General features: G+C 46.3%; 1 protein-coding gene across 1 annotated transcript; it reads right to left on the reverse strand.

Annotated features, from left to right (window-relative positions):
- Positions 1–5,403: 5,403 nt before the first annotated feature.
- IL17C (interleukin 17C) lies at positions 5,404–8,653 on the reverse strand. The gene is made up of 3 exons (XM_088671102.1): positions 8,642–8,653; positions 7,254–7,564; positions 5,404–6,458 (listed from the first exon to the last, which is right to left on the reverse strand). The coding sequence occupies exons 1-3, from the start codon at positions 8,651–8,653 to the stop codon at positions 6,209–6,211; spliced, it is 573 nt and encodes a 190-aa protein (XP_088527228.1). The 3' UTR covers positions 5,404–6,208.
- Between the last annotated feature and the right edge of the window lie 2,177 nt (positions 8,654–10,830).

Raw genomic sequence — 10,830 nt, forward strand, 5'->3', positions numbered from 1 at the left:
TAGGAGACCCCTATTCCCCTCTCAGAGCTATAATTCCCAGAGTTCCTTGGGGCAAAGGGATTGACTACTTAAGTGTGGCTTAATTTCCCGGGGCAATTTATTTTTGCCACCTGAAGGTGGCGCTGCAGAATCAATGTGGCTCTATACTGTACTAGCATGCACCATCTCTACAATCCATTACCTAATGCCTCTGAATACTGTACCAGTTACTGTACTCAGAATCACAAGCGGAGAGAGTTCATATTTGCCAAGTGCCCCAATTTTGCACAGACAGTTCTAGAACTACAGAAGCCATCCCGGTTTCTGATTTGATCCCGGAATGTCCCAGTTTTCCTTTTGTTTTCCTCTTTCCTCCTCTCCACATCTAGAACATTTGAAAGCATGCCCTCCAAGTGTCCTGGTTTTCCAGGGACAGTCCCAGAATTACAAAAGCCACCCTGGCTTCTGAAAGGTCCCTTTCCCCCCAGCTAGCACCGCAGCTGCCAAGCTCAGAGAGGAGGATGAGCCAATGCTTGTCCCAAGCGACAACGGTAGCTGTGGCGGAGCATCCTTTAGCCTCTCCATGACAGCTGCTGCGGAGTTGAGGAGGGTCAGTTGGGGCGGGGAAGACTTCCCACAGTCATCTGGCTTGCTGTGAGAACAGGATGCTGGGCTAGGTGGACCTGTGGTCTGATCCAGCAGCCAGGCATCCCCAATCTTCGGCCCTCCAGATGTTTTGGACTACAATTCCCATCTTCCCCAACCACTGGTCCTGTTAGCTAGGGATCATGGGAGTTGTAGGCCAAAACATCTGGAGGGCCGCAGTTTGGGGGTGCCTGAGCCAAGCTCTCACATTCTTAGGTTAGTTAAAGGGAAATTCTGTGGCAGAGCATCTTGGCTGCATGCAGAAGGTCCAGGAAGGAAGGAAGGAAGGAAGGAAGGAAGGAAGGAAGGAAGGAAGGAAGGAAGGAAGGAAGGAAGGAAGGAAGGAAGGAAGGAAGGAAGGAAGGAAGGAAGGAAGGAAGGAGGAAGGAAGGAAGGAAGGAAGGAAGGAAGGAAGGAAGGAAGGAAGGAAGGAAGGAAGGAAGGAAGGAAGGAAGGAACCCTGGAGAGCGGCTGCCAGTCAGTGTAGGAAAGACTGAGCTAGATGGACTGAGCAAAAGGCAGCTCCCTATTTCCCCATGTAATTGTCCAAAAAAAAATTGTGTGTGTGTGTGTGTGTGTGCGCGCATGCACACACACAAACACAATTTACAGGTTTGTGTTTTACCTTGGTTTTTCAGTGATATAATAAAAGTGATTAGTGCTTTGTGAGTCTGTGCCCTGTGATGGGTGTGGCCAGATGTGTGTGCGCACAGCTGCAGTCAATTCAGGCCACTTTCCCACCATCGATTTGATCAGAAAGATTGGCACCAGTGAGAAACGCTCCTTAGCACACTTCTACTGAAGCATCTCAGAAAGGATGCATAGCAGGGCAATAAACACTGTGGCAGCTTTCCTACAAGGAAAACTTAAGCACATTTGTGGTTGACTGAGGCGGGTGGAGGGGGTGGAACATGAATTAAGAGGGTTATATATGCATGCTGTGGATAAAGTAGGCAGAGGCACTGTTCCCCCTTCCAATACTAACCCTCAAGGTCAGTCCCATGATATTGATTGACAAGCAATGGTGTGTTGTTTGCGGAAATTTAGGGGGAGCACAGCTCTGGGACTTTTTTCAGAGCAGGAGTGATGTCAATGATGTCACCTGTCTTAAGTGTCAGGGAAACTGCTCTGGTGAGTGAATGAGGTGATAAGGAGGCTTTCAAGTTTGCTTTTCTTTTTTGAAGATATAGTTATAGTCTGTGGTTCCAATGAATAACTACGGGCTACATGCATTTCAGCGGGCTGAATACCTTTTTGTTGCAGCTCAGTGTGCGTTTTGCAAATGTAGCCAGTCAGAAGCAAGCATGGCTAACTTCTGTGCAGCTTACTCTTAGGTAACTATGCACAATCATACCGATTCTGAACAGTTGGGTGGGTCTGGTGCTTTGTATGTTTACCGTGCGTGCATGTATATAATGTTGGATGAAGCTGCTTCCATTTTGGAGCTTTCCTTGTGGGTGGGGGCTGTCATGCTGAGCTAGTGTATCAAAATTCACTGTTGGTGAGTGATTTGCAGGAAACAAATTTTCTGGATTTTCTGTCGTAAGATGGGATGATGGTCAACAGAAGAGAAAAAAGAGCTCTGTTGGATCAGTCCAAAGGCCTGTCTAGTCCAGCCTCCTGTTTTCAGAGTGGCCAACCAGCTGGCTATTGAAAGGCCACAAGCAGGAACTGAGTGCTACAGGCCTTGCCCCACCTGGGATTCCCAGCAACTGGTATTCAGAAGCAGTACGGCCTCTGAGAGTGAAGGTGGAACATAGCCATCATGACTAATAACCATTGATATAGCTTTGTGCTCTATTTATTCACCTAATCCTCTTTTTAAGTCATCCAAGTTGGTGGCCATCACTGCTTCTTGTGGGTGCAAATGACACAGTTTTTCTATGTATTGCTTGAAGCTGACCTTTCTTTTGCCTGCCCTGAATCTTCCAACCTTCAGCTTCAAGTGGAACTTGCAGTTTCATAGGCAGTCTACCATGTAGTGCCACAATCTGGTTGAGCAACAGTGGGAGAGGGATCTTGCCTTCGAGCCCTGCCTTGGGGCTGCGTGGAAACACCTGAGTGGCCACTGCTGAGTGGTGGAGGAGGATGGACCTTTTGTTTCATTTCTGAACTTTCCTTATGTTTCCGATTACCTTTGAAAATTGTGCTTTTCTCTATAGCAGGCCCCTTTCCTTCCAAGTATGGCTTGTGTTCTGGATTGTGCTGTTCAGGGGGCAGGGGACCTTTTTCACTCCAAGGTCCACATTCCCTTCTGGGTGACTTTCTGGGGGCCACACACCAATGGCAAAAGTGGGCAGGACAACACATGCCAAGCAAGGCCAGTGAGGGGTGTGGTGACCTGCAGGTCTCTCAAGAGCACTGTAAACAAAGCAGTCAAGAGTCCCAAATGCTTTCATAGAGAAATAACATTTTATTTTAATGCAATTTACGAAACAATTTCACACTGGAGGAAGCCTCTGCATCCCAGTCTGGGTGATGCCTCCTCCTATCAGGGGTTGTTTGTTTGTTTCTTAGTGTCACAATAAATACATTTGCATAAATAACTTAATAATTTAGACATATAATTAGATATTTAGAGATAAAAACATATAAATTAAAAACGCCACAAGACATCAAATAAATAAGAGCACCTATCCATTAGATTTTGAGACCAAAAAATTAATGAGTTAATTGGAACTCCCTGAAGCAATCCAAATAAATAAGAGTTCTAATCCATGGCTGGAAAAGCAAAAGCGAATCAAAACCACACACAGTATGCACAGCCAGACCGTGCAATGTTGAAACCTGGTTTGGGAGGTGACATCCAGCGATTGTCAGAGAGAAAAGTCACAGGCTGCTGGCACGATGTTAGAAATGTATAGGCAGTGCCTCCCAGCATCTCTGAGAGCAGCACTTTGGGGAAAGGGAGCACAGGGGTTGCTACCCCTGGGAGAGCAATGGTGGAATTTTCTGATTTTGAATATTTAAGCCCAGAGGACACACAGGTCTTACCGGAGAAGCCAAATAACTTTGGTAGCAACAGCTAAAGCATCTCATCCTGACGATCTGTTGCAGGTTCCCTGTACTAGTAAGGAATGCAGAGCTACCGAGAGTTTGCTCCCAAGCAAACTCCCCACCCCAGTGCCTTCCAGCTAAGGAACACAGCAAGGTTCCTCAAAGACTTGAGTCCTGGGCATTGCACACGGTTGCACTAAACCAGCCACTGCCTGGCACAGCAATGTCGAGCACCAGTTCTCTCTTTAGTATGATGCTCAGCACTCTTGGAATTAACAGCTGTAACAGAGGGTTGAGTTGTTGTGGTTCTTCTACCTACAAGGCCCATTTTGCCACAAGAAGACATTGCGACCATTTCTGTTATGATGCGATTGGCAGGTCAGCATGCCATTGACCATGCACCAACAGACAGCCAAGCCATGGGATCCCTGCTGCAGGTTGGCATATTTGGTCAGGCTGTTTCCTGGCACACTTGCCAAGATTGTCCCTGCTGTGCTGGGGGTTGGTGCTGTCCTGAAAAATGTCTCAACTAATGAAAAAAAAAGACATCACAGTTGAGGATTTATCAAGGAGGCTCAGTGAAATTCTGACAGCGTGTGCAGGGTTTTTGAAGCATTTGCCTTAATTTTCGAGGTGGCTGAGGGGGAGTATCCTTTCTTTCACTCCACAAATTACCTCAGGAATGGTCTGCACTCTGCAGCCACCCCAGCTGCCAACATGTCAGTCAAAGCTCAGGAGAAAACCTCATGAGGTAGCTCCTCCCATGGGACTCTGCCAGATCAGAAAGTGTGGGCAGCTGGTGGGTGCTGAGGAGTGCTGAGGAAACATTTTACCAGTAAGTAAGAAAGTAAATATGTAGTGCCCTCGGCCACCTCAGATGGATAAGGTAAGCTCAAAGCCCCACACCCAGAAAACGTTCTTAAATGCCCTGAGAACGAAGCAGAAAAAGGGAAGCTTCTTTTCACAAGGGAAGAAAGGTTTTCTAGGGAGTGGGGGACACATTTCAAGGCAGCACCAGCTGGGATTTGGGCAGCAAGAGATCACAGATATGGACTCAGTAAATTCTCGGCAAAGCCTTGGAGAGCTACTAGGGAACAAAATCAATAAATAACGAGAACAAGCACTTGATAACTTCAAACATAAATAATATAAATACAAACAACAATAAATAAATTGGTCAAAAACAATCATATGGGGAGGAGCTACCAGGATCAGTTCCTTCCATCAATGCTCGTTTTGCTGGTCCATTTGGGCAAATGGGGCACTGCCTGCCTTCTTTCTTGCAATCAATCAGAAAGTGGCTCTGCCTGTCATTGGCTGTGGCACCACCCTCTGTTGGTTTCCCTGCCTGCTGCCCTACCAGCCTCAACTGGCACCAGCCACCAGTGCGTTCTACCTGAGTCAGGTAGAGAGTCAGGAGGACTTCAAAAGATACTGTTGCCTTAAGCACCTGCCATTTACTGCAGAAATTCTTTTTCTTTTTTCTTTAAAGAAAAGATTAAAATGGGGAATCATTAAAACGGGAGGTGTGCTCTGGGGTCATGTTTGCGGAGGGGCAAAACATCAACACACCTTTCCCATAACATAACATAACATAACACAGTCTTTATATGGCAGGTATTTAAGGTCACCAGATGGGTGCTTCCCTGTTCCTGTGCTCTAAATCGCAGGTGTTAAAAGCACAGAGGTGGTTATCCCCAGAATAATTATCTGCCCTTTAACCATTCGTGGAAGGCAGAAGGTCTCAAGAAATGCCTCTTTTATCAGGAGGAAGGCATGTGCCACTCTGAGTGGATCATTGCACTGGGGATATTTTGGGTTATTAGGAACACGGGAAAGTGCCTTACACTGAGTAAGACCATTGGTCCATCTAGCTCAGTATTGTCCACACTGGCTGACAGCAGCTCTCCAAGATTTCAGGCAGACTTCTCTCCAAGCCCTACCTGGGGATGCCAAGGGTTGAACTGAGGACCTTCTGCACTCAGAGCAGATGCTCTACCACTGAGCTACAGCCTTTCCCCTTATCCTTAGGATGCAGAAGGGTAGCCAATGTTAGTTTGCTACAGCAAAAGCAATGCAAGAGTCTTGTGGCAAAATTAGAAGTGGACTGTGGTCCATGGAAACTACCGCCATTTTAAAAAGAAAAATCTTTAAGGTGCCGCAAGATTGTTATTATTATTGCTCTTAGGACTGCAGTTTCTCCATTGCTCCCTCCTAGTGAAAAAGTGCTGACATGTCCCAAGGCTGGGACAAATCTGATGGGTGGGACCAGGGACTCTAGGCTATGAGGGGGAGTAGGGATAGGGAACCTGATTAAAATCCCTTCCTGACCTCCAGGGATGACTCAGAGCTGTTGGGCAGCAATTTTGTTATCATCATTACATTGATACCACACCCTTCCTCCCAAAGCAACCCAAAGGGGCAGGACCACAATAATCCTTAGAGTTGAAATGAACAAGTGCTTTAAAACAAACACAATGACTGGGACATGTGATGCTGCTGAATTCAGAGAAACAGATTTAGATTTGGACCATGCTGCATATGAAACTGCTCCATAGGAGCATTGGTTGCGCAGACTGTCACCCGCTCAGCTGCTGTATCGGGGGAGGACGCAGGCACAGGCTACGGGTACATCGATGTACTTCACCTCAAAGGTAAAGCCAGCAGCCTCGTCGTTGTGTTGGCACGGCTTGCGTCGCAGCACCATCATGTTCTGGAACACCGGCACTGAATTAAGCGAGGTCACCTCTTGTCCTGTCTTGACATCAATGCATCCTTTGCAAAGACACTCTGCAATGGACAGTTTGCGTGGATAGCGGTCCTCATCTTCATCAATACTGGTTTAAAAAGAATGGAGAAAGAAAAGTGAGCTAGGCGAACTCAAAACCACCACAACAGCCTTAATTGCATTACAACTGTCATGACTTCTATCTTCCCACCCTCGAGGAATTCTGGAAACCATAGTTTGTTGCAAATTCTCTTCCTTGCACAACAAGCCACTCTTGCCAGGACTTCTCCTTCCTCCAAGACTTCTCCTTCACCTCTGGCTCTCTTATATGAACTTGATGCACCCTCCGTTTCAACTTTTAAACACCTGCTGAAAATATTTCTATTCTGTCAGGCTTATTCCGGCAACTCAGAATATATATATTTCCCTAATAGTTGGCTGATTTCTGATTTTATCGTTATACCATTTCATATTTTTTATTGTAAAATCTTACATATAATTGTTGTAAACTGCTCTGATCTTTTTTAAAAAAACTCGAATAGGGGTATATAAAGATTTTTATAAAATAACAATGATAGGATGCACCATATTTGGGGTGTTTGGGAACAGATCCTAGCAAGAGTCGAAGAGTTGCCATGTGGGTTGGAGGACTATCATTTGTTGTGGTGTTTAGTACACTCACATCTGTCAGTGGCAGACTTTGGGCTCTCAAATTTCAGCAGCGCCCTATGTGACACTAAAATCTGGAACACACACACACACACACACAAACACCGCATCCTGTGCTCCTTTCTACAGCAGTGTGGTGCCCAGTGCGGCCGCACCGGTCATGCCCCCCTAAAACTGCCTCTGCACCTGTCCACTCGAGATGCTCACCCTTGCTTTTTATGTCTTGTGCCCTTACCGGTATGTCCATGGTGAGATGGAGCGCTCGTGGATTTCTCTGTTCAGAGTGCCCTGGACCTTCAGATCGGGGCAGCTGGTCTCGTGGTGCCTCCGCTGCCTCCGTGGACTGGCCTCTCCACTCTCCACGTAGGGCACAAGCTGCACGGGAGCTTGGCGTTCCCACCGTGTGGCCCTGCTCCGGAACAGCGAGGGCACGTACCCTTCCTGCACATCCTCTGCGGCAAAGCAGTTCTGGTGGTGGCGGTGGCGGCCGCCCTGTCCCTTGGCCTCTGCCCAGGCAAGGAGAATTAGGGCAAGCAAAAGGGACCGCTGGAAGGGGAAGAAAGAGATGCATATAACTATACTAGAGGGATTGAAGATAGTGGTTGGAGAGAAAACATTGTTCATCCATGCTAGGATTAATTGGGATACATCCTTAGTTCAACTAGTTTTGAACTTCTTTCTTACAGTATACTTAAAATAGAAGGGAGAGAGCTGTAGATCCATGGTAGAGCATCTGCCTTGTACACAGAAAGCCCTGGGTTCAACCCCCAGCATCCCAGGTAGGGCTGGGAGAGACTCCCTGTCTGAAGCCCTGGGCAGCTGCTGCCAGTCAGTGTAGACAATACCAAGCTAAATGAGCAAGGGTCTCACTCGGTACAAGGCTTCTCCCTATATTCCTATGTCCCAGCCCAGAGAGAGAACTGAAGTTTTCCGATACTCTTCCTCTTGAGTATTTTTTCTGTTTTCTCCCTTGTGTAGAATTTTTTAGATTGTAAGCTTGTTGGGTCAAGGGCCCTTTTCTTTATATTCCGCAGAGCACCATGGGCACAGGTGATGCTATATGCATGTATATATTTAAAATCATGTCTTAAGGCAGAAGATGTTGAATCAAATGTTCTGCACAGGGTTCTTTATCTTCTTGGTGTGATGTTCTGTTGGGCCTGTGAGATACTTTCTTTCTGTGTTCAGAAAAAAATAGTAACCTAAAGCTGCAATTCTAAGCACACTTTCCTGGAGTGAGCACCTTAAGGCTTAACTTCCTCTGAGTAAACACACATAGATCATAGAATTGTAGACCTGGAAGGGATCCCGAGGGTCATCTAGTAGTCCAACCCAGGGCAATGCAGAAATCTAGGTCACACATGGCAGATGGCCATCCAACCTCTGCTCAAAAACTTCCAAGCGAGAAGAGCCCACCACCTCTCCTGAGAGTCTGTTCCACTGTCAAACAGCTCTTACTGTCAGAATGTTCTTCCTGATGTTGAGTCGGAATCTCCTTTCTTGTCACTTGAATCTATTTGTTTGGGTCCTAGCCTTCGGAGCAGGAGAAAACAAGCTTGCTCCCTCCTCTGTGTGACAGCCCTTTATTTGAAGATGGCTATCTCCTCTCTGTCTCCTCTTTACCTGACTAAACATATCCAATTTCCTCAACCATTCCTCATAATGCTTGGTTTCTTTATCATCTTGGTCACCCTCCTGGGCACACATTCCAGCTTGTCAATATTTTTCTTAAACTGGAAGTAGTATTCCAGGTCTGACTAAGGCAGAATAGAGCAGGACTATTATTTCCCTGGGACGCGGGTGGCTGTATGGTCTAAACCACAGAGCCTAGGGCTTGCCGATCAGAAGGTCGGCAGTTGAATCCCCACGACAGGGTGAGCTCCCGTTGCTCGGTCCTAGCTCCTGCCAACCTAGCAGTTCGAAAGCACATCAAAGTGCAAGTAGATAAATAGGTACTGCTCTGGCAGAAGCACCTTAAGTCATGCTGGCCACATGACCTGGAAGCTGTACGCCGGCTCCCTCGGCCAGTAAAGCGAGATGAGCGTCGCAACCCCAGAGTCGTTCGTGACTGGACCTAACGGTCAGGGGTCCCTTTACCTTTATTATTTCCCTTGATTGGGACACTATACTTCTGCTAATGCAGCTTAGAATAGCATTAGCTCTTCTTTTTTGCTGCTGCTGCATCACACTGTTGACTCATGTTAAGCTGTAGTCTACTAAGACCCCTAGATCCTTTTTGCATGTACAGTAGTCCAGGTGTCCCCCATCTTATATTTGTGCAGCTGGTTCTTCTTGTGACATTACATTTGTCCCTACTGAAATTCATTTTGTTAGTTTTGGTTCTCCAATCTGTTGCGGTTATCTTGACTCCTGATTCTGTCTTCTGCGGTATTGGCTACCACACATAGAATTCACTGCACTTCATTTTATCATCCTACAACTCCATACACACTTCACTGGGAGTAAGTCCCATTGAACTCAGCAGGTCTTACTTCAGAATAGACATGTACAGGATTTCACCCATCAGTCTCTCCCCAATATCTCCCACCCGTCTTTCTCTTTCTCTCCCCCCTTCCTATTTTTTCAGATGTCTTTCTTCCACTGTCCCACACTAAGGGAGAATGAGTATGTTCTATTTTAACCTTACTTATCCACATTTTTAGGTCCAAGGTTATTTACTTTGTGATCATTTACCAGCACACTAGACTTTATCATATTGAAATAAGCCACAAATGAACCAATACAGCATATGCTTAAATGTTACAATTCTCTGATTTTAAGACACTTTCTTGTGAGTAAATCTGTTTGAATGGAACATACACATTCTATCGAGACACAGGAACATGCCGCGAGAGTGCTTAGAATCACAGCTTTAAAACAGATAGTGTTCATGTATGTGATTGAGTACAAAAGAATAATGAATGTTGTTCAGATAAGCAGTTTGACCATCAGCCCTGTTCACACGCAAGTCACAAAATCACTTTAGCAAATCACAACAGATAAGAAAGAAAAATAGGTCCAGACTAATGCTGAATCCGACTCATCCCATTTCCTTTCTGAAAGGCTGCTGCTTCTCCCTTGCCCTCCTCCAGCAGAGTGGAACCGTAAGAGCAAGCCGGGAGACCCTGAGCATTTCCCTCGGGCACCTGGAGGTGGCAGAGGTGGCATCCTTACCATCTTGGCTGATTCGGAAGAGGCAGTGAGCAGGTGCTGATGATGCTTAAGGTGGCTTGTCCAGGAGCTCCTCTTTCTCTGCCTCTTGGGCTTAGCTTCCCCTGGAGGGTGATTGTCAGTTGCAAGGGACAGGTAAACTGACTCCAGCTTGACACCTGTCTCCCATTTATATGCTGGGGAACAGGGATGTTACTTACACACCTGGAAACTCCAAGGCTCTCCCTCCTCCCTTTAGGGAAATAGTTGAGTCTACTCACTTCCTCCTCCCTTACCTAGCAGGGTTTCTTTATTCTGCAATCCTCTGGCATTCGTGAAATAGTTCTGTTATACTATGATTACTTATTTAACGACAGTGGGCGGGGAGCTGAGTAGTCAGGCTAACCTAGTCTTCTTCTTTTTTTCCCTAGCCCCTGCTAATGGTCTATTGCTAATAATAGATTTTACTCTAAATATCTAAACAGTTGTTTGATAGGATTTGTAAGGAGGGGGGGCACCCTTGGATGACGTGGGGCAGGGAAAGGGCATGTAACGCAATCAATTATCTTCTGTACACAACAAACATTGTTGACTGATCTTTCTAGTCTTCATCCTTTGTAGATGGGGAAGCGCATGCTGCATTAATTGAAAAGGCATCCTGA

Source organism: Zootoca vivipara, chromosome 6 (genome assembly GCF_965207765.1).
Source record: "Zootoca vivipara chromosome 6, rZooViv2.hap1.1, whole genome shotgun sequence".
NCBI classification, from domain to species: Eukaryota; Metazoa; Chordata; class Lepidosauria; order Squamata; family Lacertidae; genus Zootoca; species Zootoca vivipara.